The sequence below is a fragment of the Pan troglodytes genome, chromosome 16, assembly GCF_028858775.2.
Source record: "Pan troglodytes isolate AG18354 chromosome 16, NHGRI_mPanTro3-v2.0_pri, whole genome shotgun sequence".
Lineage (NCBI taxonomy): Eukaryota > Metazoa > Chordata > Mammalia > Primates > Hominidae > Pan > Pan troglodytes.
Window position 1 is genome coordinate 57,319,983 of NC_072414.2, and position 21,671 is coordinate 57,341,653.

Here is a 21,671-nt window from a genome sequence, read left to right on the forward strand (position 1 = left end):
AGCCGCACCCTTCCCAAGGGAGAGGGAGGCTCCCGAGAGAAGCTGCTTTGGGAACAGAGGGGGCACTGCCTTGGAGCTTTGTGGAGCCCTGGGCATCCACACATCATTTGGGAGAAGGGAAGGGACTACCCTTCCCCAAGTCCACGCGGACACAGCTCTAGTTTTCTAGGAAAACACCACAAATTCTATCTTCTTCAGCTAATTAACTAAAGTTCAGGGTGGAGGTGTCCCTAGAGGGTTGGGGGTCAGGGATATTTATGGTCTCATTCTTAAGGAATACACTTATCTTTTTTCTTTAAAAAAAGTTTTTCTTCTGCTATTTAAAAAAATGTTTCTGAGTATAACCAAAAATAGGTATTTGTTTCCTTGGTTTTCTTTTCTTCTTAACTAAGTAGTTCAAAGAACACCACAACAGAAAAGAGTAAGAAAAAGTCACAAGAACATAACCCTTAACACACCTTGTATAAAAATAGCTTCCGGCCATGGCTGCTAACAGTGGATGCTCCCCTGTCGAGGAGTGGATCAGGCTGGCTGGGTGCCTGAGGCTGGGGCGCCTCTGCAGGGGACACCCACACCCCCTCACCCTCCCACACACCCATCCCACACATGGTACATTCCAGGGGCCGGGCCTGCAGCACAGGAGGCAGGCGGCCAGCTGATGCCACCCTCCCAAGCCCAGGTTCCTCATGGGCATCCCCATCAAGGATGGGCTGGCTCAAAATGGGAGTGGACAGACAAGACGGGGACAGGCGGTGTGCTGGGAGGTGGCTCGTTTGGACAATTTATACTTCAAGGAACAAATTTCCTCTCATTTTTGGCTTCTTTCACATTTTTTCTCTGCCCAATCCATTTCTATTTCTGTAGGCCACAAGAGTTCCCCTTGGTGGCCCAACCTCTGGCCTCTCCTCTGCAGGAGAGGTAGGTGGGCTGTGGGCAGGAGGGGCGGGGAGGCAGGTCCAGTGACAACACAGCCCACAGAGCCAGCGAGCCTTGAGGTAGACATTTTCTTTCACATCTGGAAATGGGGAAGTGCTTTTTTTTTCTTTCACACCTGGAAACGGGGAAGTGCTTTTTTTTTTTTTTTTTTTTTTTTTTTTACTCTGGACAACAGTGTGGGAAGGGAGAGGGGGTCCCCATCAAGGGGACTTGAGGTAGGAGTGCATTCGGGCTCTGTGGGGTAAGGGGGCTGAGGCCACCGCCCCACTGCCCCCCAGGACATTCATTCCGGCTGAGGTAGGTGCTGAGAGCCAAAACAGCAAAAATCCATCCTGAGAAAACAAGGTTGGTGGAGGGTGACAGTGTCAGGGCCCAGCTACAGCAGGGTCATCTTTTGGAGTCTAATTCACCTTCCTCTATCTCTCTCCTTTTTTTTTTTTTTTTTTTTAAGTTTTGCTTTTTAAAGAAAAATGTTAGTTCAGTTCCAAGTCGTGGGTACCAGGCAGAGGCAAGGGGGCGTCAGCCCAGGGAAGGAACAGGCTCCTGCAGGAACTGCTCCAGCTCCTGATGGGTGTTAGGGCCGGGGGGTCCCTGTCAAGGCTGCCTTGGGTTTTGACAACCCAAGAGGCAGTCAGGATAGAAATGCTGGGGAGCCCCCAGGACCATCCAAATCCCACATGACAGTAGAAATCTTGCTTTTGACCTGAGAATGGGCCCCGCTCCGTCCACCCTCTGGAGCCTGCCAGACACTGGCTACTGTTCCGAGTGAGCTGGCTGGGTAACCCGGGCCGCTGCAGGCCTGGAAGCCTGGCCTTCACTGAGGAGGCCAGGGCCTCCATCTGGGGGTGGTGGGGCAGCCGCCAGGCCGGCGCAGGGAGCCGTGGCCTCCGTCGTCTTCGCCTCCGTCGTCTTCCCCTCCATCAGGCCGCACCCCTGAAGTGGCAGCACGGAGAGCTGGGTCTCCTCACACGGAGCGGGGGCTGCAGGATCCTGCTGGGGAAAGAGCCCGTCACACAGGCGTCAGCTTGAGGGCCAGGGCGCCAGGCTCCAACTCAACCCCACTTGGGGCTTAGGGTCTCCAGGTCTCCCTGCCTGACTCAGGGACACAAAGAGAAGACCTGCAGTTTGACTAAGGCCAATGATCGAGGCCCATGGCCAAGGTGAAGGGGGGCAGGATTGGAAGGTGGCAGTGTCAGAGCCTGAGGCGGGGGTTTGTTTAAGACATGGGCACTCACTGTGGGTCTGGGGTCCGGCTGCCCTGCTGCGCCGGCCGGGGGGAACAGCTGCTCCAGCTCCTTCATATCCACACGTTTCTCGTCTCGGCCCAGCTGGCCCCGCTGGCCCCGTCTCGCCCCATTTAGGGCCAGAATGCCAGGGTCCCTCTGGCTCCGGGGACCCTGTGGAGGGGACAGCTGGTTTTCCACATCTTTACACAGGAGGACCCTAAGGGTTAGCCAAGAGTTGGGGGGAGGGAGAGAGAAAAGAGACAGAGGCAGTGAGCCCACACTCACCTTCTCTAGGCCTAGTCCCCCACACACCAGCCCAGCCCCTCTCCCTGGCCCAGGACCCACCTGCCCCTTTGGCCGAACAGGAGGAAGAGGACACAGAAGATGATGCAAGTGACCCCGATGTGGATGCCGATGACGATGCCTGTGGTGGACGTCTGGTTGGCGGCCTCCTCCTTCCGGCAGTCACATGGTGGGCTCAAGGCTGGGGACAGGGACGGGTTGGAGGCTTTGGCTCTCCAGGTCTGAAGCACTCCCAAACACCCAGCCTCTGGGGACTCCTCTTCCTTCAGCTGCTCCCACTCCCAAGTGGGAGTGGGAACATCCTTTGACTTTGCCTACAGGACTCCAGACCAATCTTTTTGGTTCTTTTTACCAGATACTAGGAATAGCATGGACCATTTCATCCTTGCCACAGCTTTGTAAAGTAGGTACTATTATCCCTGTATTATAGAGAAAACTGGGATCAGAGAGGTTAAGTAACTTGACCAAGGTCACACAGCCAGCATGTGCATGGCCAAGCTTCAAACTGTGGTCTACGCCTGTGTTTTCAAGCGTGGCACATGCTAACTCACCCCATTACTTTCCCGGCTTCCCACCCACTCAGCCCCGCACTCCATCCCCAGCCCTCACCTGTCCTCTCAGATGCTCCCCTCAAAGACACAAAGCGGACTGTGGCATTGCCATCTCCATGCTGGTTGTAGGCGAGCAGCTTCACCTCATACACTGCAGTGGGGTCTGGAGGAAGGCAGGGCAGATGAGCAACTGCCCCTGCCCCACCACGTGCCCTGTCCTAGCCAGGAAAGGGAGGTGACCCCTGTACGCCACCTCCTGGCCCTCAGCGCCGCACTCTGCCCAGCCCCCTAGGCTCTGGGCTGTGTCTGCCTCACCGAGCTGGCTGAGGTTGTAGGAGGAGACGGTTCCAGGCAGCAGGATGGGGCCGGTGAAGGAGGTCTTGCTTGCTGGGCGGTAAAACAGCTTGAAGCCGCCCTCGTGCTGGGCCAGCCGGGGCCAAGGCTCCCACAGCAGCTGCAAGGAGGAGCTGCCCAGGACTCGCACTGACAGTGGGGGTGGGGCAGGGGCTGCAGGTAGAGAAGGAGGCCACGATGTGAGGACCCAGTGGAAGCTCTATCTTTCTACCTTCCACCTGTGACCCTGACCCCCAAAAGCCTGACAGCCCTCTGGCCTCTGGCCAAGGGCATGTGCTTATGAAAGCAGCACCTTCCTATGAATTAGAAAAAGAAGCCCTTTCCTCCAAGTAGACTCAGCCCTGACAGCCTCAGGGCCGGGCACCCTGCACAGCGCACAACCAGAACAAGTGTGCATGGTGGTTCTGCTCTGATACCCTGAGTGAGTGCCTGTGGTTTTGTGTTCCACACCCAGGCCTCACCTTCACCCAGGGTGCTAGCTAGGGTGGGCACAGAGGCTGAGCTGGCCCCCCTTGGTGTGTAGGCCTTGATGTAGAAACTGTAGGCCGTGGAGGGCTCCAGGTCGCTGACCAGGTGCTGAAAGGTGCTCTTGCTGACTGCCTCCTGATACTCCAGCTCCGGTGGGTCTGGAGAGGCACAGGGTGGGCAGGGGAGTGTGAAGGACTGGGGGAGTCCTGCCAGCATTGGTGAAATGAGGGCAGCCAGGGTGCCCGGGGGGACAGCGGGGAGAAGGAAAGGGAGGCATCGGGTCACGACGTGCAGGATTGGAAGGAATGAGAAATAGTGAATTAGAGGAAGGGGCAACAGAGCTGGCCACGCGCACCAGCAGCCTTCCTGATGTGCAGGACGTAGCCGATGATCTCCTTGGTGTTGGCCAGTGGCTCACTCCAGGACACACGCACCTCAGTGGAAGACACAGAGACTGCCCGCACATTGCGGGGAGGCCCGGGGAGCCCCTCAGCCCACAGTACAGTCAGCCTGGCACTGGCCTGTGATGAGCCTGCACTGTTCTCGGCCACACACTGGTAAATGGCTTCATCCTCAGGACCGATTCCAGAAATGGTCAGTGTGCTGCAGGGGAGAGAGACAGCCTCAGGTTCCCTCCTCCCTGGAGGTTGACCAAATCTCCCCATTTGAAAGATGGAGAAACTGAGTCTTTCCAGGAGACAAACGACTTGTGTGAGGTCTCCCAGCAAGTTGGTGGTGGAACTGGGACTCCACCTCAATCTCCAGACTCCCAATTCTGTGCTCTTCCCTGGCAGGAGGTGTACAGCCTACTCAGGCCACTCACTCCAGGCCCCCCTTTCCCTGCTCTCCCCTGGTCCTCACCCCAGCACACACCACACACATACCTGTTGTTATTCTTGAGCCTGACGTGGCCTCCTGGCCCCAGCACCTGTCCATTTTTCAGCCATGTGACATGAGGCGGTGGCTCACCCTGGGCTTGGCAGGTGAACATGGCTGTGGTCCCAGCTGGCCTGGAGATGGACTGGGGATGCTGCACAAACTCAGCTGGGGCTGCGAGTAGAGTCAGGAGGGTGGGGGCGCAGACAGACACAGCTGTGAGTGACGGCATGAGGAAGGGAACAGGGGATGGGACTGGAGATACACAGGGTGAGAGGTGGGCTCCAAACACACATCTGCCCCCTGGAGACTCCTCCAGGTGGGGCCCAGCCTCTACTCCTGCCCAGCTCAGGAGATGGCCCACCTCCCTCTTCCCTCCTCCCCAGGCAGACCTGAGAGGACTCCTTTTTAATGACTATTTAAAAGACTGACATTTGCATCCGAAAGCAATCAAGCTGAACTCCCTGTTCAGGAAATTGTTAAATAAATAAATGTGCTAATAGGTTTGGCTGCACCTCTAGAAAGCGGTAATGATGGGGAGATGGATGAGCCTCAGTACCGGGGGCCCCCTCGCCCCCACATTCAATTCCGCTCTCCTCCAATCCCAGGCCTCAAGCCTCTATTAAAACCGGGAAATGAAATGCTCCATCACTTTCATTTGGACAGATTAACGGCACATGGAATGCTAAACAAACGGGCATTTAAGTTCCTAATTCTCCCACTTCCCACCCTTTCCCCCGGTCTCCAGTAGGGAACAACCACAGGAAAACCCTAAAAATGTTCATCCAAGCCCAGTGCATGGGGACAGTTAAACCCCACAGCCAGAGGCCGATGGAAGGACCAGGTTAGCGGCAGGGCCCCGCCCCACGGGAGGGGAGGCAGCTCTGCCTGCGCAGTGAGGCTGCCGGCGACAGAGTGAAAATGACAAGCAGGCCCGGAGTGCACAGGCAGGCAGGTGTGAGCGTGGACATGCCACATGTGTGAATGAAAACAGCACGTGGGAAGACACATGTGAGCGACACAGGTGGGGACACCAGCTGAGATGAGAAAGTGGAAATGACTCCCTGGGTGGAGGGGTATTGACGGCCCCCGGAGGGCACGCAGGGGCCGGGGAGCATGACCAAGACCATCCACCCATTCCCAACGCAAGCATTCCTCGGGAAGAACGCACCGCCTTTGGCCTGGCCTGGGGGCCGGTGAGGGGCGAGGGGCAGGGCGAGTCCAGGAGACTGGGGTGGGACAGGGCCCTGGGGTTGGGCCTGGGCTGGGAGGAAGGGACTGTGCGGAGATCCCTGCCCTCCTCCTCAGGGTTGGCTGATCCATACCTTGCACCACCAGCCGGCCCTGTGCCGTTCTCCTCACCCGGGTGCCAGGTCTGTTGGCTGCACAGACGTAGACGCCAGAGTGCTGGACCGTCACGTCTGAGATGATGAGGTTTCCTGTGCCCAGCACCTGGATGCCCTCCACCCCGATAGGGCGACCATCTGCAGAGGAAGGGGAGGGGGGATGGGTGAGGGTCAGATAGAGATATGGAAGAAGGAAAGTAAAGGAAACTTCCAGATGGCTTGCCCTTCCTCCCGTCTTCTAGGGAGCCCCAGTCTTTGACTCTGCCCCTTCCCTCCTAGGCACCTTAACATGGAAGAGGCAGCAGAGAGCAGCACAGAACCCTCGCGCCTAGCAGCGGAGACCCTGTCCTGACCCTAGCATCACCACTGACTCACGGGCCACCTGCAAGGCCCTCCCCTTCTGTTTCACAATCTGTAAAGGACTCTGTCTTAGATTGACGTTTCCCAGCCTGGTTTGTCTCTCTGGATCCATGGTCAAATATCCATTCTATGCCTGGATGGTAAGTCACATCACAGTGCCCCTGTGACCTGGTCGGGGGGAACCCGGTTAACTTTGTTTCCCAAACTTGTTAGACCAGCAGGCCATTCCTTCCGGCTTGACAGATCATGCTTTGGGAAATGTTGGACCAGATGGTCCCTGGAGTGCCTAGAGGTTCCTCCTGATGGTGAGGCCACTCTTTCCAGCCTCTCCCAGGGACCCAAGCCCTTCCCCCACCCCCACCAGGATCAGATTAGCACAGTCAGAATACAAGGAGACAGCTCCCCATTCAGGCCCTGAAGTGGTGAAATCTACTCCATTATCCTGCCCGCTGCCCCCTCCCTCCCCATCACTCAGCTGCTACAATGTGGCACAGTCTCCCTGTGAATGCGGTGCCCCACCCCACCCCCTCCAGAGTTTCCTTCCCGAGTGACCTTTCTGCTCAGACAATGTGGGCCCATCTGCACCCTTTCATTTCTCTCTTTCAGCTGCCTGGGGATTTAGGCTGGGGGACTTAGAGGGCCAGGCTAGAGATTGGGGGGGCCCAGAGTGAGGGTCTGACAACTGGCTGGGATTTTTAGGGACTTGGGACTGCACAGCTGAGGAACACGGCCAGAGTATAGAGGGCAGGAGTTAGCAGGAGGGGACAGATTCTGGGGTGCTGAGGGCTGCTGAAGGGTGCTGGGGTCCCCGAGGCCAGGGTGAGGGGAGGACTGCAGGGACTGGACAAGGTAACCCAGGGAGCTAAGCCATCCCTGCAGGGGTGAGAATGGGGTGGGCAGGCGGGCCTCCCTGGTCCTTCCAGGAGAGGGAAACTTACCCTCTTCCCAGGTCACAGGGATAGAATGGACCCCCACAGAGAACAAACAGGATTCCACATTCCCCTGGAGCTGGGTGAGGAGTCTGAGACCGGCCCTCCCAGGGGGTGGGACAGGCTGGGAGGGGCAGGGGCTGTGGGGATGAGGCTCACCCAGGCGGCTCCAGGACACAATGGGGCGCGGGTTGCCCGTGGCGACACACTCAAGCACCGCGGTCTGGTGCACTGTCAGGGTGAGGTTCTCAGGCCCCACGAGGATGGCTGGCTCCTTGTAGGCCCCAGAGCCCGAGCCTGGGAGGAAGACGCCACATATCCTCACTTCAGCTGGGGACTTTCCCGCTTCCTCACCCCACCCACAGCCCAGGACACAGCGGGTGGGAAACAAACACCAGCCCAGAAACCAGGTCCTGTGGGCAGAGAGATACCAGGAGACCAGGACGTTCCAGACATCCGTCCCTCTGCTGCGGGCTCTGCAGGGCTGCCAGCAATGGGGAAGTCCTGGAGATCAGCATAGGATGGGATTCCCAGGGGGAAATGAGCCAGAGATCCAGCCTTAGATTCCTGTGCACCCTCACGCCAGGCAGCACAGAGCCCGGCACTCTGCACGCACGCACGTGGCTGAGAAGGCTGCAGAGGCCAGCTGAAGGGGGTTGATCTAAGGGTAGGGAGGAGGAGGCGGCCAGGTGGGGAGGTTGGGGGAAAGTGCTGAAGGACCCTCACCTGACACAGTGAGCCTGGCCCCGTGGCTGATCCGGATACTGGCGATGTTTGAGGCCACACAGTGGAAGATGCCACTGTCCTCAGCTCGAAGTCCTGTGATCTGCAGGACCCCCTTGGGCAGCAATGTGTACCTGTTGAGGGGAGGGACATAGTTGGCCACCAGCACAGCCATTGACATAATCAGCCACAAAGACTCTGGGCATCCAAGACACAGCCCAGGACCTAAGCACTGCACCGTCCCAACATCAGCAGACACACACTGGGACTTTCGAAGGTGGACACACCCTCAATTCCAGCCTTGACAACGATCGCACACATCCTCAGACACATCCATGAGCCTACAATCTGGGCCCAGCCAGTCATGTGGATACCCAGTCTAAACTGTGGTTGCAGAAACACCACTATCTCAGGCACCTGTGGGCACCAACTGCAGCTCCCAGAGCCGCGGGCCATCCTTCTCTATGGCCAGAGTCACTGGCCACCTCTTTGTCCTCCCTCTGTCTTTCCCACACGTGGCTCACCTCTCATTGTCCGTGTCAATTGGGACTCTGTTCTTCTCCCAAGTGATCAGGGGTTTGGGAAGCCCATGGATTTGGCACTGGAAGCGGGCCACACCACCCTCCTCACCCACGGTGGCCTGGGGATGCACGTGGAAGTCCGACATGGCTGGGGGAAGAGAAGTGTATGAGTGCAGTGCGCTGCTGAGGGCAGAGGGTAGGAGAGAATGGGCTGCAGTGGCGTCACAGGCACGGAGACCTGGAGCCCACTCCATCAAGGGGCAGGAGTTTTCCTGCAAGGGCAATAGCTTGGGGGACCCATCAGCACTTACCCCAGCCTCCAATAGCTAGGAAACATCTCCCCTGAGAGGTGGTATAGGCTGGGCTGGGATACTTTGTAAAAAGTCTGGACAAACTTCTGGATAACAAACCTCTAATAAGGAAATCCTGCGCTGTTGGGACTTCTCTTGGAGGCCTTGGTCCCCAAAACTGAACCATGAAGGCCAATCAGACAAAGCCCTGCTCCCGAGCCCCACACCCCACTTTTTCAGCAGCTTTCAGATTCGTTTTTGTAAATTCTCCCTAAGGCAGGCAAGGGCTCAGATCCTCAGTGCTTCACATTTTATAGAATTGGAAGCTGAGGCTCAGAGAAGGGAAGCAATTAGTCCTTTGTTGCCCAGCAGGGACACTGGTCATCAGGCCCTGGTTACCAGGGCCCGGGAGCTTTTTTTTGGTCCCTCCTCCTCCTACTCCTCCCACCCCCAGTTCATCTGCAGTCTCTCGATGCACCCCAAGAGGGTGTTGCATCCATCCAAGGTGACAAGCCTCTCAGAAGACTGTCAGACCTACCAATCTACATTTCAATGTGTCATAAATATTCAGGGACCCCTCCCCACCTTTTGGGGATCTGAACTAACTGCTTGAACTCTGGTCTGCAGAGATCATCAGTGCAGAGGGGCTGTGGTGCACCCTCCCCTCCCAGTTACAGGCTGGTTAAGTGTTTCTGCCCACCCCCGTTTCCACCCATGCCCAAACCCCACCCTGTAATGCCTGGGGAAGGAGCCCCTCCCACTCGGGTTCCCAGCTTCAGCACCAGGGCTGCGATTTCATTAAAATCCACTTTGCTTCAAGTGCAGGAAGGCGGTACACCATCTGTCCAGGCAGGCAGCCCCTCGTCTCAGGCACTCCATCAACTGGGACAGTCGCTCCCCTCCCAGAGGAAGCCCTCCCCCACAGCAGCAGGGACACTGGAGCTCGTCCTGGCTCCTGCTCCTGGCTCCCTGGTGTGGGCAGGCCACCCTCCCCGTGGCCCCCATGCCCCATCTCAGGCCCCCTCAATCCACCAGCCTGATCTGGCCTCCAGGGCAGCCCAAAAGGCGAGCCTTTGTGCCCTTCCACCCAGAGTCTCTGGGGGCTGGCTCCTTTGTGGCGTGTTCTCCATCTCATTTGCATGTGGTTCATTAAATATAAACATGCATAAAAATCCCCGCCCTGCCTCCTCGTCTTTGAGGGCCTCCTGGGAGTGTGTCTGATGGGTGTGTGCGCCTCTTTGTACATGTGTGCGGGGCTGTGTCTCCGTGTATGTGGTCTGAGTGTCTGTGTCTGGACGGGAATCCGTCCACTGCTGCGGCAGGTGTGTACCTCTGGTTCTGTGCAGGTAATCAATCACACACTTCCCCACGTAGGTACAGTCCTTATAAACAGTACCTTGGGGCCCTGGGGGTGGGAGGTGGGGGCAAGTGTCCCAGCTGGTGTTCCCATCAGGCTTGGTGAGAGGATCCTCAGGGAGCACTAGGAGGTGGGCCTTCCCGGCCTCAGGCCAAAGGCTGTGTTTGGCCAAGGGAGGTAAGTAAGCCCAGGGGCTTGGGGGAGGGGGCCGAGGTGCTGCTGGAGCCCCTCTACTGCCTCTAGCCCTCCACCTCCAGGAAGGCAACTGGATGCCATGAGCCCAGGGAGTGGAGAGGGCACCCAGGCTCCCGGGTCAGCTGTCTACATCCCCCAGGCCCTGCTCCTTCGAAGATGGGGAGCTGCCAGCCTCCTCTTCACTCCAGCTGGAGAGGAGTTCCCAGTCCCCCAGGGACCTGGGGTGGGGACTAATGGCTCTGCTGACTACAGATGCCTCCTCATTAAGGAACAAATCCTTTTGTGCTTCTAGCCCCATTCTGGGCTCCCTGGAGGCACCCAGTGCTAGGAGCTGGCCTGAGGAAATATACAAGGGAAAGGGCTGCTTCTTATCAGGGCGCTGGGGATGGAGAAAGTCTGGCTTCCACTGCCTGGCTCCCTCCTCCTCCCCTCAGCACTAAGCAGCCACAGCACAGTTGGACATGGTGCTAGAGCTGGAAGGGTCACAGGTATGGAGCCAGTCTGATATCCGTCACTGTGCATAGTGCGACTGACTCCTAAGGGTCCCCTGGATGCACTTAAGCCCACCTCCTGCTCACATTTCCCTTCCGTCAGAGCAGCACCTTGCTGTACCTCTCGATCAGCTTGACTTGGTTACAGTTCTGCTAAACATTTAATTTGAAGGGTAGCTTTGCCTTTAAGAGTAATTGAAAACCATGAATCTGAAGCTAATCTCTTTATTTTAGGAAAGGGAAACTGAGGCCAGGCTCTCTGCTGGGATGTCCCTTAGTTTTCCAGCAAGTTTCTCACTCTCCAAGGCCAGGTAACTGCAGAGTGGACTGCATGCTGGACTAGCTTCTTCTCACGGTGTGGAGGAAAGGTAATGAGCTCTAGGGAAGGCTCTTCACCCCTACCCCTGGGAGCCCAGCTGGCTGCACAGGTGTGGTCCAGGAAGGGCAGGTGCAAGAGGAGGGTGTGGTCCTCTTCATCTGAGGCTCCTCCTTCCCTCCCCTTCCTTATACCCTCTCTCAACTCTTTGGTCAGTCCTGCATATTCCTTAGGCGTCCTAAGATTTCTGTGAGACCCTGGGCAGGCAGCATCCTCTCAGCCACAAATGAAGGGAGTGGATGAGTCGCTCTTCAGGGCCCCTCCAGCCCTGCCTCCTCATCTGTCTTCATGAACAGGATCCACAATCTCTGGGCCAGCAAACTCAGCTTAGCTGGAGTCTCCTAAAATCTTCCACACACATCTGGTTCATAAGCAATAGTATTTTTTCTTTTTTTTTTCTTTTGAGACAGGATCTCACACTGTCACCCAAGCTGATGTGCAGTGGTATGATCCTAGCTCACTGCAGCCTTGACCTCTCAGGCTCAGGTGATCCTCCCACCTCAGCCTCCTGAGGAGCTGGGACCACAAGCGCGCACCACCACGCCCAGCTAATTTTTAAATTTCTTTTTTCTTTTTCTTTTTGAGACGGAATCTTGCTCTGTCACCCAGGCTGGAGTGCAATGGCATGATCTCAGCTCACCGCAACCTCCGCCTCCCAGGCTCAAGCAACTCTCCTGCCTCAGCCTCCCGAGTAGCTGGTACTACAGATGCACGCCACCATGCCCAGCTAATTTTTGTATTTTTAGTAGAGATGGGCTTTCACCATGTTAGTCAGGCTGGTCTCAAACTCCTGACCTCGTGATCCGCCTGCCTTGGCTTCCCAAAGTGCTGGGATTCCAGGCGTGAGCTACTGTGCCTGGCCAATTTTTGTATTTCTTATAGAGACAGGGTCTCCCTACGTTGCCCGGACTGGCACAGCATTTTTTTCTTTAGGAAGTTTGAGGAAAAGGGATGTTGGGGCCATTTCGGCCCCCTCTAGTTTCTCAGGGTGGAACATGTTTGATTCACAAGTGTGTTTATGCCCTGGCTTGTGCCAGCAGGCCACAGAGCCGGGTGGACTGTCCCTCATTATGTCTCTCTAGGGAGAGGGTCCCTGAGCAAACATGAGGAAGTGGGGCTGAGGGCCGGACTTCAGGGCACCCTGAGATCTGAACAAGTCACCCTGCAGGCCACTGTGTTGCTGATGACAGTACAGACCAGCTAGTGTATTAGCATTGAGTATTTATGTCTGGTGTTGGTGGTATTGTGTCTGTGGCTGGTGCACGTGACAGTGGTGCTGTGACTTTGGCTCTTGATGCTTTACACTCCTGCGGATATCTGTTGGTCTGGTAGGGACAGTTTTGGGTCCCTCACTTCAAGTTGGGTGATGGGAAGGGGGTGATGGGCAATGGTCTTCCAGGTGTGAGGGCCAGAGAAAGCGACAGGGAGGACAAAGTCCTGCTTGGCAGTAGGTGGGGAGAAAGGAAGAAGGCACCTTTGTCCACAGCGATCTGGGAAGGAATCTCCCAGCACCGCCCTGCCCCCACCAGAGGTGCGACCAGGCTGAGGGGAGAGACAGAGGGCAGAGAGTGAGCTTAGCAATTCACAGGGCTGGAAGGGAAAAGAAACAGGAAGGAAACAGTTCCTGGACACCTCTATAAATCACCCAAGGGGAGAGGCCTCCTGAGAGCCAGATCTAGGGCCGCTCAGGGAGGGGAGGGGGGGGAACTCTCTTCCTGGTCCAGGACCTCTGGCGAGGTCAGGCCTGGATCTGATTAGACAGGCTCCAGGGGGAGGTGGGGGGCAGCAAAGGGTTGAGGTAGAGTGCTGGGAAGGAAGCTCAGGCCCCCCACCCTTTGGCCATAGCCAGACTCCTATCCGGTGTGTGATGGTAAAAAGATCTGGGGGCATGTTTGGATGGAGAGTTCAAAACATAACCTTTGCAAAAGCGAGGGGCCCTGGGGCTCTGAGGTGCCGGCTGTCCCCACCTCATACAGCCATTCAAGAGGGGCAGCTGTGAACCACAGACTCTTCTGAAGGCCACCGAGGCCCATTCCCTCCTTGTATCTATCCCTGCCAAAGACCAGGGACACACAGCCTTTTGGATGTCCAGCCCCTCCTCAGGCAGCTGGGATGATTATCATGTTTTTGCTTACTCCAGACACATGCCTGAATCCCATACACTTCTACGCACTGTCCCCAACTTTTCCCTTTAGAACCATATTTTCTTTTTCTTTCTTTTGTTTTTTGAGAGAGAGACTCACTCTTTCACCGAGGCTGCAGTGCAGTGGTGAGATCTCAGCTCACTGCAACCTCTGCCTCCTGGGTTCAAGCAATTCTCCTGCCTCAGCCTCCCAAGTAGCTGGGACTACAGGCACACACCACCATGGCCAGCTAATTTTTGTAATTTTAGTAGAGACAGCGTTTTGCCATGTTGGCCAGGCTGGTCTCAAACTCCTGACCTCAAGTGATCCACCTGCCTCAGCCTCCCAAAGTGCCGGGATTACAGGCATGAGCCACCATGCCCGGCCCACATTTTCCAATATAGTGGCCAGCTATTAAGCACCTGAAATGTGGCCAGTCCAAATTGAGATGGGCTGTAAGTATCAAATACACATTGGATTGTGAAGACCTAGTATTAAAAAAAGAGAGAGAGAAAAGACCCTAATCTTAGGGAAATGCGAATCAAAACTACAATGGGATGTGTACTATCAAAAATACAGAAAATAGCAACTGTTGATGAGGATGTGGAGAAATCAAAACCCTTGTGCAATGTTGGTGGGGATGTAAAACGGTGCCGCTGCTGTGGAACACGGTACGATAACTCCTCAAAAAATTAAAAATAGAATTAGCATGTGATCCAGCAATCCCACTTCTGGGTATATACCCAAAAGAACTGAAAGCAGGGTCTCAAACAGATATTTGATAATGTCTATAGCAGCATTATTCACAATAGCTAAAAGGTGAAAGAAACTTGTGTCTATTGACAGATGAATAAACAAGATATGCTATATCCATAGAGTGGAATATTATTCGGCCTTAAAAAGGAGGAAATCCTGACACATGCTACAACAGGGATGAACCTTGAGGACACTATGCTACGTGAGATAAGCCAGTCACAAAAAGACACTGTAGAATTCTACATATATGAGGTACCTAGAGAAGTCAAATTCATAGCCCACAGGGCCTTACATCATCAGAAGACTTTGAGTAAGTTTCAATCATCAACCATCCCACGTCTGTGCTGTCTAATGTGGTAGCTACAAGCCACATGTGGCCATTTATTTATTTTTTGAGACAGGGTCTTGCTCTGTCACCCAGGCTGGAGTGTAGTGGCATGATCTCAGCTCACCGCAACCTCCACCTCCCAGGTTCAAGCGATTCTCATGCCTCAGCCTCCCAAGTAGCTGGGGTTACAGGCACCTGCCACCACGCTTGGATAATTTTTTGTATTTTTAGTAGAGACGGAGTTTTGCCCTGTTGGCCAGGCTGGTCTTGAACTCCTGGCCTCAAGTGATCCTCCCAGCTGGGCCTCCCAAAGTGTTGGGATTAACAGGCATGAGCCACCATGCCCAGCCTCACATGCGGCCCTTTAAATTAGAATTACAGCCAGGTGCGGTGGCTTATGCCTGTAATCCCAGCATTTTGGGAGGCCGAGGCGGGTGGATCACATGAGGTCGGGAGTTCAAGACCAGCCTGACCAACATGGAGAAGCCTCGTCTCTATTGAAAATACAAAATTAGCCGGGCGTGGTGGCACATGCCTGTAATCCCAGCTACTCGGGAAGCTAAGGCAGGAGAATCGCTTGAACCCGGGAGGTGGAGGTTGGGGTGAGCCGAGATCACGCCATTGCACTCCAGCCTGGGCAACAAGAGTGAAACTCCGTCTCAAAAAAAAAAAAAAAATTAGAATTACATACAATTAACAAATTTAGTTCCTTTCTCTTACTAGCTTCATTTCAAGTGTTCAGCAGCCACAAGTGGTTACTGACTACACTATGGGTCAGCACCAGTAGAAGAACTTCAGTCATCACAGAGAAGTCTATCGGATAGTGCTGGTCCAGACCCGAAGCAAGGCCGTGGACTCCCCTACCTCCTCTGCTGCCTTCTCTACTGCTCATGGTCTCTCTGGCCGTCCCTCCAGAGAGCATCCCTCCTCTCCATCCTCATCACTGGCCAGCCTTGCCCTTGCCTGCACTCCCCCCTCTTGGCCACGTGGACTCAGAGACTGATGACGAGGCCCACATCAGATCCCACGCTAGGGCTGTCACGCTGCAGGGCAGGGAAGGCCTCACATGGAAAGATTTCTGTTCCCAGTGGGGAAATACTTGCTAAAACTTTGTTTGCTTTTGTGTTTGTTTGTTTTTTTTGTTTGTTTGTTTTTGAGACAGGGTCTCGCTCTGTTGCCCGGGTTCACCTCGACCTCTTGGGCTCAGAACTGTTTGAGGTAGTGGTATAGGGAGGAGATTAATGGTAAAGGTTCTGGAATCATACAGAACTGAGTTCAAATCTCAGCACCACCATTATGGGCTGTGGGATCTTGGGTAAGTGATAGAATCTCTGGAAATCTCTATTGTCTCACTTATGAACAGGGATGATCACAGCTCAAGTCACTAGAGCCACTGCAATAGGGGGATTCAATGAGCTATGTTCGTAAACTGCTTAGCGCAGGCCTTGGCAGAGAGCAAATACTTGCTATCTGTTCTTGAGGGAAGATGGTATAATCTTGAGTTAAAAGGGAACTGAGAGGTTGTGGAAGAGCAGGGCGGGGGGTCAGGAAGAAATGGTCGTGTCTCTTCTCCAAGGGGCAGCCTCTTTCCTCAGAGGGGATGAGGCTCAGGGAGTGCATGGTGGAGCTCAAGCTGTCTGGAGAAGGGAGTAAAAACTGAATTTGCAAGGCCTGAATGGTGTGGGGGGAGGACATGTGTTGGGGGGGTGAGCAGCAGGGTATAAACCAGAGCCTCTTCTACCTTACTTCTGCCTGGGGGCTTCACGGGGTCCCAATAGACAAGCTGTCAGTTGGAAGAGGCCACTGGGTAATTGAGGCCTTGATTTCTCTAGTAAAATGTTTATGAAGCCTATAAACCCAGCCCTTTATTGGCCAGGCTCATTCCGGGGGTTGGATGTGGCTCTCCGAGGTATAGTTAAAACACCTGCTGAACTCAGGCGCCCGATGATTACTCTGGCCTCCACGCAGACCCACCGGAGCCACCAGGAAGAGTGCTAGTGGGGCACAGCTGGGGCAAGATGGCCCCTGGAGGGCAAGGAGGCCAGCCATGTCAAATGCTCTTTAAACTCCTCAAGGCACCTGCAAATGTCCCATCTCTAAAAGTCTATGAGGAGAAAGGTGGTGGAGAGAACCCTGAATCCGGGAGAGGCTGGCCACTTGCTCAGGGTCCCTGGTGGGGTAGTGGTCTTGTCATCAGGGTTCTCTGGCCCAGGCTCACCCTTCCCAACCCTCTGTCCCATGTACCCATCATCTGGATCCCCACTTAGCCCCTGACTTTGGCTCTGCTAGGGAAGAACCCCCACACTGACTGGCTGTGATTATCTGGGCTGAGGGAAGCATGACTTACTTCCCTGGGCTTCCAAAGGAGCATCTGAGAGTTGAATGAAGGCTCTGAACCCAAAGAGTATGTTTTGAGAAGCGGGGAGGCTGTGTGGCATCTGGGTGTTGGAGTGGGTGGGAGTGAGTATGGGAAGATGGGTGTCTGGCATTTACAAATAGCCTCAGGGGACTGTGGTGGCTTCACTGGGGGTGACTGACCCATCTGGGACTTTGCCTAGTGACCCTGCTCTGAGAAGCCTCTGGATGCCTCCGTCTGCCTTCTTGGCCTCCTTAAGTCCTTCGCCACCTGCCTTGGGCCCCTGAACCCCAGCCCCTCCCTACTCTCTCCCTCACTACCACCAGCTCACCACTCCCCCGCACCCAATTCTGACACAAAAGGCAACTTTGTCTTTCAAGTCAGCAGCCATAAATCCACATCTCTCCCCTCTCACAGCCACCTCTGACAAACAGGGGCCTGGATGGGGGAGAGGTGGGGGGCAGTGGGAGGTTGGATTCTGCTTGGGAATGTCTCAGCATCTAGCTGTTGGTCCCCTGGCTGGTGGACTGGGTGAAATGGACTGCAAGGCCAAAGGCGTGGCTGCAGGGGAGGCAAACAGGGCTCTCAGCAGCCTCTAGGCTAGACTTTTACAACCCAAGGGGAATAAAACCGCTTAAAGCCCTGCTTTTAATTACTCAGCCCCATCATTTGGAGGCTCCAGTTCTTCCTCCAGATCAAGCCATGAGCAACTCCTCCCTCAGTGGAGGGTGTGAAGTGTGCCTGGGGCTGTGTGCTGTGGGATGCAGGAAGGGCGCCTGCCTTAGACAGCACAGGGACTGGGGGGTGCCCTGCCCTGCATTTAGTGGTAGCCTCTTACATTCAGGGAGGAGGGAAAGGGAGAAAAGCATCTCCTGCTCCATGTGACCACCCCACCAACCCCACGGCCAGGTTTTCAAAAGCAGTCCCAGTTTCGAGTATTAGGCCCTGTTTTCATCCTACACATCAGGCAATGAGTCAGGACATGTCCTGGTTTTTGGTTTGGGAAATAGAGTCATCTGTCCTATTTACACAGCAGACCCACTGAGTCAACTGTAAGCATTCATTCAACAGATACTTACTGAATGCTAATGTCTCAGACAGGACATTCTGACACCCCAGGAGCAAACTCCCTCCATCCCACAAATCCGTCCTTAGATGTGCACACCCAACCTCCTAAGAAATAGAAGGATGATGGCCAGGTGCAGTGGTTCATGCCTGTAATCCCCAGAACTTTGGGAGGCTGAGGTGGGCAGATCGCTTGAGCCCAGGAGTTTGAGACCAGCTTGGGCAACATGGTGAAATCCCGTCTCTACAAAAAATACACAAATTAGCTGGGTATGGTGGCGTGTGCCTGTAGTCCCAGCTACTCAGGAGGCCAAGGCAGAAGAATCGCTTGAGTCCAATAGGTTGAGGCTGCAGTGAGCTGTGACTGCGCCACTGCACTCTAGCCCAGGTAACAGTGAGACCCTGTCTCACACACACACACACACACACACACGCATGCACACACAGACACGCACAAAAATAAAAAATAAATAAGAAAAGAAAGAAAGCAAAGCAAAGAAAAAAGAAACATCAGAAGGATGAAAGCACCAGAGCCAGGATCCTAGGTCACTGTCACAGTAAACAGTTCTGAAAAACAAAGACCTGCAAAGGCCATCAAGGGGCAAAGGTTAGATATTACTTCCATCTGTATAACTCTGAGAGGTAGGGATTACTAGCCCTTCTAAGGCTCAGACGGGCTAGGTAACTTGCCCATGGTCACACAGCCAGTCCGTGGTGTTAAGGCAAACATTTGGACTTACAATGGTCTGACTCAAAATCCAAGGCTCTTTACCTTCATCACAAAGCTGTCCTCAGTGGGGAAATACATATTCAAATGACCCTTAAACATGACTGATGAGGCCTAGACTCACCCAGAAAAACAGAGAGGCACACAACATGCTAGACCCTTACTGCCACCCTTCCTACTCACACTCAGAGTCATCCATGACACAGCAGGCTTCACTTCAACTCCCCAAGGGTTTGGTGGTAGGTTTTATAGGGAGTAATTAATGCAAATAAGCACCATGATAAGGTGGTGTTATCACCCCCACTAATGGGCACTGTGCCCCCACATGGCTCCTAATTTCTATTAATACAGGCAAATAAACAACCAAGATGGCTCTTCCTTGAGTACTTCCAACTCTGCCCTCCAGCAGATCTGAGCTGTGAAGCCGTGAGAGGGTGGGCCTGCAGGTCTATGCCTGTAGTCTAGCCCACTGGGTTGTATAAAATAGAGGATTGATTTATTTTCCTGTTTTGGGGGGATTGGGAGGAAGCACTGTGAAATGCTAGTGGCGTCCATGGAGTAAAAGGGTGGCCACGAGACTCAGCTCTTTTTTTTTTTGAGATGGAGTCTCGCTCTGTCGCTCAGGCTGGAGTGCAATGGCGCGATCTTGGCTCACTGCAGCCTCCACCTCCCAGGATCAAGCGATTCTCCTACCTCAGCCTCCCGAGTAGCTGGGATTACAGGTGCCCGCCATCATGCCCAGCTAATTTTTTTGTATTTTTAGTAGAGACAGGGTCTCACCATGTTGGCCAGGCTGATCTTGAACTCCTGACCTCAGGTGATCCGCCTGCCTCGGCCTCCCAAAGTGCTGGGATTATAGGCGTGAGTCATCATGCCCGGCCGAGACTCAGCTCTTTTAACAACTGGATATGTGATCTTGGTAAGGGCAAAGCCCCTCTTTGAGCCTCTTTTCCCTCCTCTGTAAAATAGGGAAATGCGAGTTGGACAACTCAGTGACTGGGTCTCATCCAGCTGCAACCTTTGAGGCACATCTGCTTCCAAATACCAGCCAATGGTGCAGGGTCAGGGGCTGGGAGATGACTTGGAATTCCTCTCTGCCTTGGACTTGAAAATGTCCAGGCCCAGCAGAGCCCCTCTCCACAGACTGTGTGTCTCTGCCAGTGTCAGGGTCACCAATCTTCCTTATGTAAACCTGCCCAGTCCCACAATATCCCTAACTTCCGTCGTTCTGGTCAGGACACCGGATCTCCCTCACCTCCCGGAAGGGTGTCTGGTTAGGGGGGCCCAGGCTGCAGCTATTAAGTAAATTGCTTTCACATGACCACAAGGACAACTCAACAAAAACAGATACTTCCCCCGAATTTCCAGAGCCATATATTAGGATTTGTAGGAACTAATATAGTTGGGATTTAGGTAACAGAGAGGCAGGCTGAGATCAGCTCCTGGCTCTGTCACAGATTCCCTCTGGGACCTTTTGGTTCCAACCTTGGTTTTCTCATCTGTAAAATGGGAGTGGGGCAGGATAGACAAATAATCTCTAAGGTCCGTACTAACATTAAGATTCTAGGATAACACTGGGTAAAGTGACCCCTCTCCATCTGTCAGTGGCCTGTGAACCAGAGAAACTCCATCTTAAACACGAGTTGGGTGAAATGAGGCTGAAATCTACTGGGCTGCATTCCCAGATGGGTAAGGCATTCTAAGTCAAAGGATGAGATTTTGTCAGCACAAAATACAGGTCATAAACACCTTGCTGATAAAACAGGTGGCAGGCCGGGAGGGGTGGCTCACGCCTGTAATCCCAGCACTTTGGGAGGCCAAGACGGGTGGATCACCTGAGGTCAGGAGTTCGAGACCAGCCTGACCAACATGGCGAAACCCTGTCCTTACTAAAAATATAAAAATTAGCCGGGCATGGTGGCGTGTGCCTGTAATCCCAGCCACTTGGGAGGCTGAGGCAAGGCAGGAGAATTGCTTGAACCTGGGAGGCAAAGGTTGCAGTGAGCCGAGGTCACGCCATTGCACTCCAGCCTGGGCAACAAGAGCGAAATTTCATCTCAAACAACAACAACAACAACAACACAAAACAAACAAACAAACAAAAAACAGGTTGCAGTAAAGGAGCCGGCCCAAGCCCACTAAAACCAAAATGGACACGAGAGTGACCTCTGGTCATCCTCACTGCTACACTCCCATCAGCGCCATGACAGTTTACAAATGCCATGGCACTGTCAGGAAGTTACTCTACATGGTCTAAAAAGGGGAGGCATGCATAATCCACCCCTTGTTTAGCATATCATCAAGGAATAACCATAAAAATGAGCAACCACCAGCCCTTGGGGCCGCTCTGTCTATACAGTAGCCATTCTTTTATTCCTTTACTTTTTAAATAAACTTGCTTTCACTTTGCACTACAGACACGCCCTGAATTCTTTCTTGCGTGAGATCCAAGAACCCTCTCTTGGGGTCTGAATTGGGACCTCTGTCCTGTAACATATTTCTGGCAATCACAGAAGGATTATAGTGCAGAATCGCTGACCCAACGGCTACCTTTGGGTAAGTGTTGGGGTCCTGTAACATATTTCTGGCAAACAATGGAAGGGACGATACCGAGGAGACACCCCAACCCAAAGGAAATAGACTGCAGTGCTGACTGGAAGACTTTGGGTAAGTGATGCAGTACCCAGGTAAAGAATGGGATGGGGTTAGTGGCCCAACTTCGGGGAGTTAGAGTCTCTCCAAGACAGAGTGGGTTAAAGGCCCCTCTTAAGAAAAGGCAAGGATGCTTGACCGACCCCGGGTTAGAGGCCCGACTTAGGAGGGTTAGAGTCCCTTCTAAGATTTTAGGGGGTTAGAGACCCCTCTCAGTAAAGTCCCTCTTGGCTAAGAACAGGTTTGGCACTATGGAATGTTAACTGCTATCTCTTTGGATTAAGCTGCTTTGCACTCTTTGCTGATGGCTGTGGGTGATAGGATTAGGCATGTACAGGATCTTGGGACATGGGGAGCTTTTT

The 21,671-nt window shown here is 54.0% G+C and overlaps 1 protein-coding gene across 5 annotated transcripts in view; it reads right to left on the reverse strand.

Annotated features, from left to right (window-relative positions):
• Positions 1 to 1,069: 1,069 nt before the first annotated feature.
• The window catches only part of IGDCC3 (immunoglobulin superfamily DCC subclass member 3), a 49,922-nt gene continuing 29,320 nt past the window's right edge, over positions 1,070 to 21,671 (reverse strand). For 2 of the 5 annotated variants that reach the window (XM_054667012.2, XM_054667013.2), the window contains exons 3-14: positions 8,597 to 8,741; positions 8,076 to 8,206; positions 7,359 to 7,646; positions 6,040 to 6,198; positions 4,723 to 4,888; positions 4,194 to 4,441; positions 3,832 to 3,996; positions 3,332 to 3,523; positions 3,075 to 3,179; positions 2,508 to 2,646; positions 2,172 to 2,379; positions 1,070 to 1,929 (exon numbers count right to left, since the gene is read on the reverse strand). In XM_054667012.2, the coding sequence (XP_054522987.1) occupies positions 1,690 to 1,929; positions 2,172 to 2,379; positions 2,508 to 2,646; positions 3,075 to 3,179; positions 3,332 to 3,523; positions 3,832 to 3,996; positions 4,194 to 4,441; positions 4,723 to 4,888; positions 6,040 to 6,198; positions 7,359 to 7,646; positions 8,076 to 8,206; positions 8,597 to 8,741 (2,186 nt within the window). In that variant the 3' untranslated portion in view covers positions 1,070 to 1,689. The remainder of the gene's footprint in view (positions 1,930 to 2,171; positions 2,380 to 2,507; positions 2,647 to 3,074; positions 3,180 to 3,331; positions 3,524 to 3,831; positions 3,997 to 4,193; positions 4,442 to 4,722; positions 4,889 to 6,039; positions 6,199 to 7,358; positions 7,647 to 8,075; positions 8,207 to 8,596; positions 8,742 to 21,671) is intronic. The other 3 variants (XM_063794180.1, XM_009429362.5, XM_510483.8) reach the window with 3 other exon arrangements.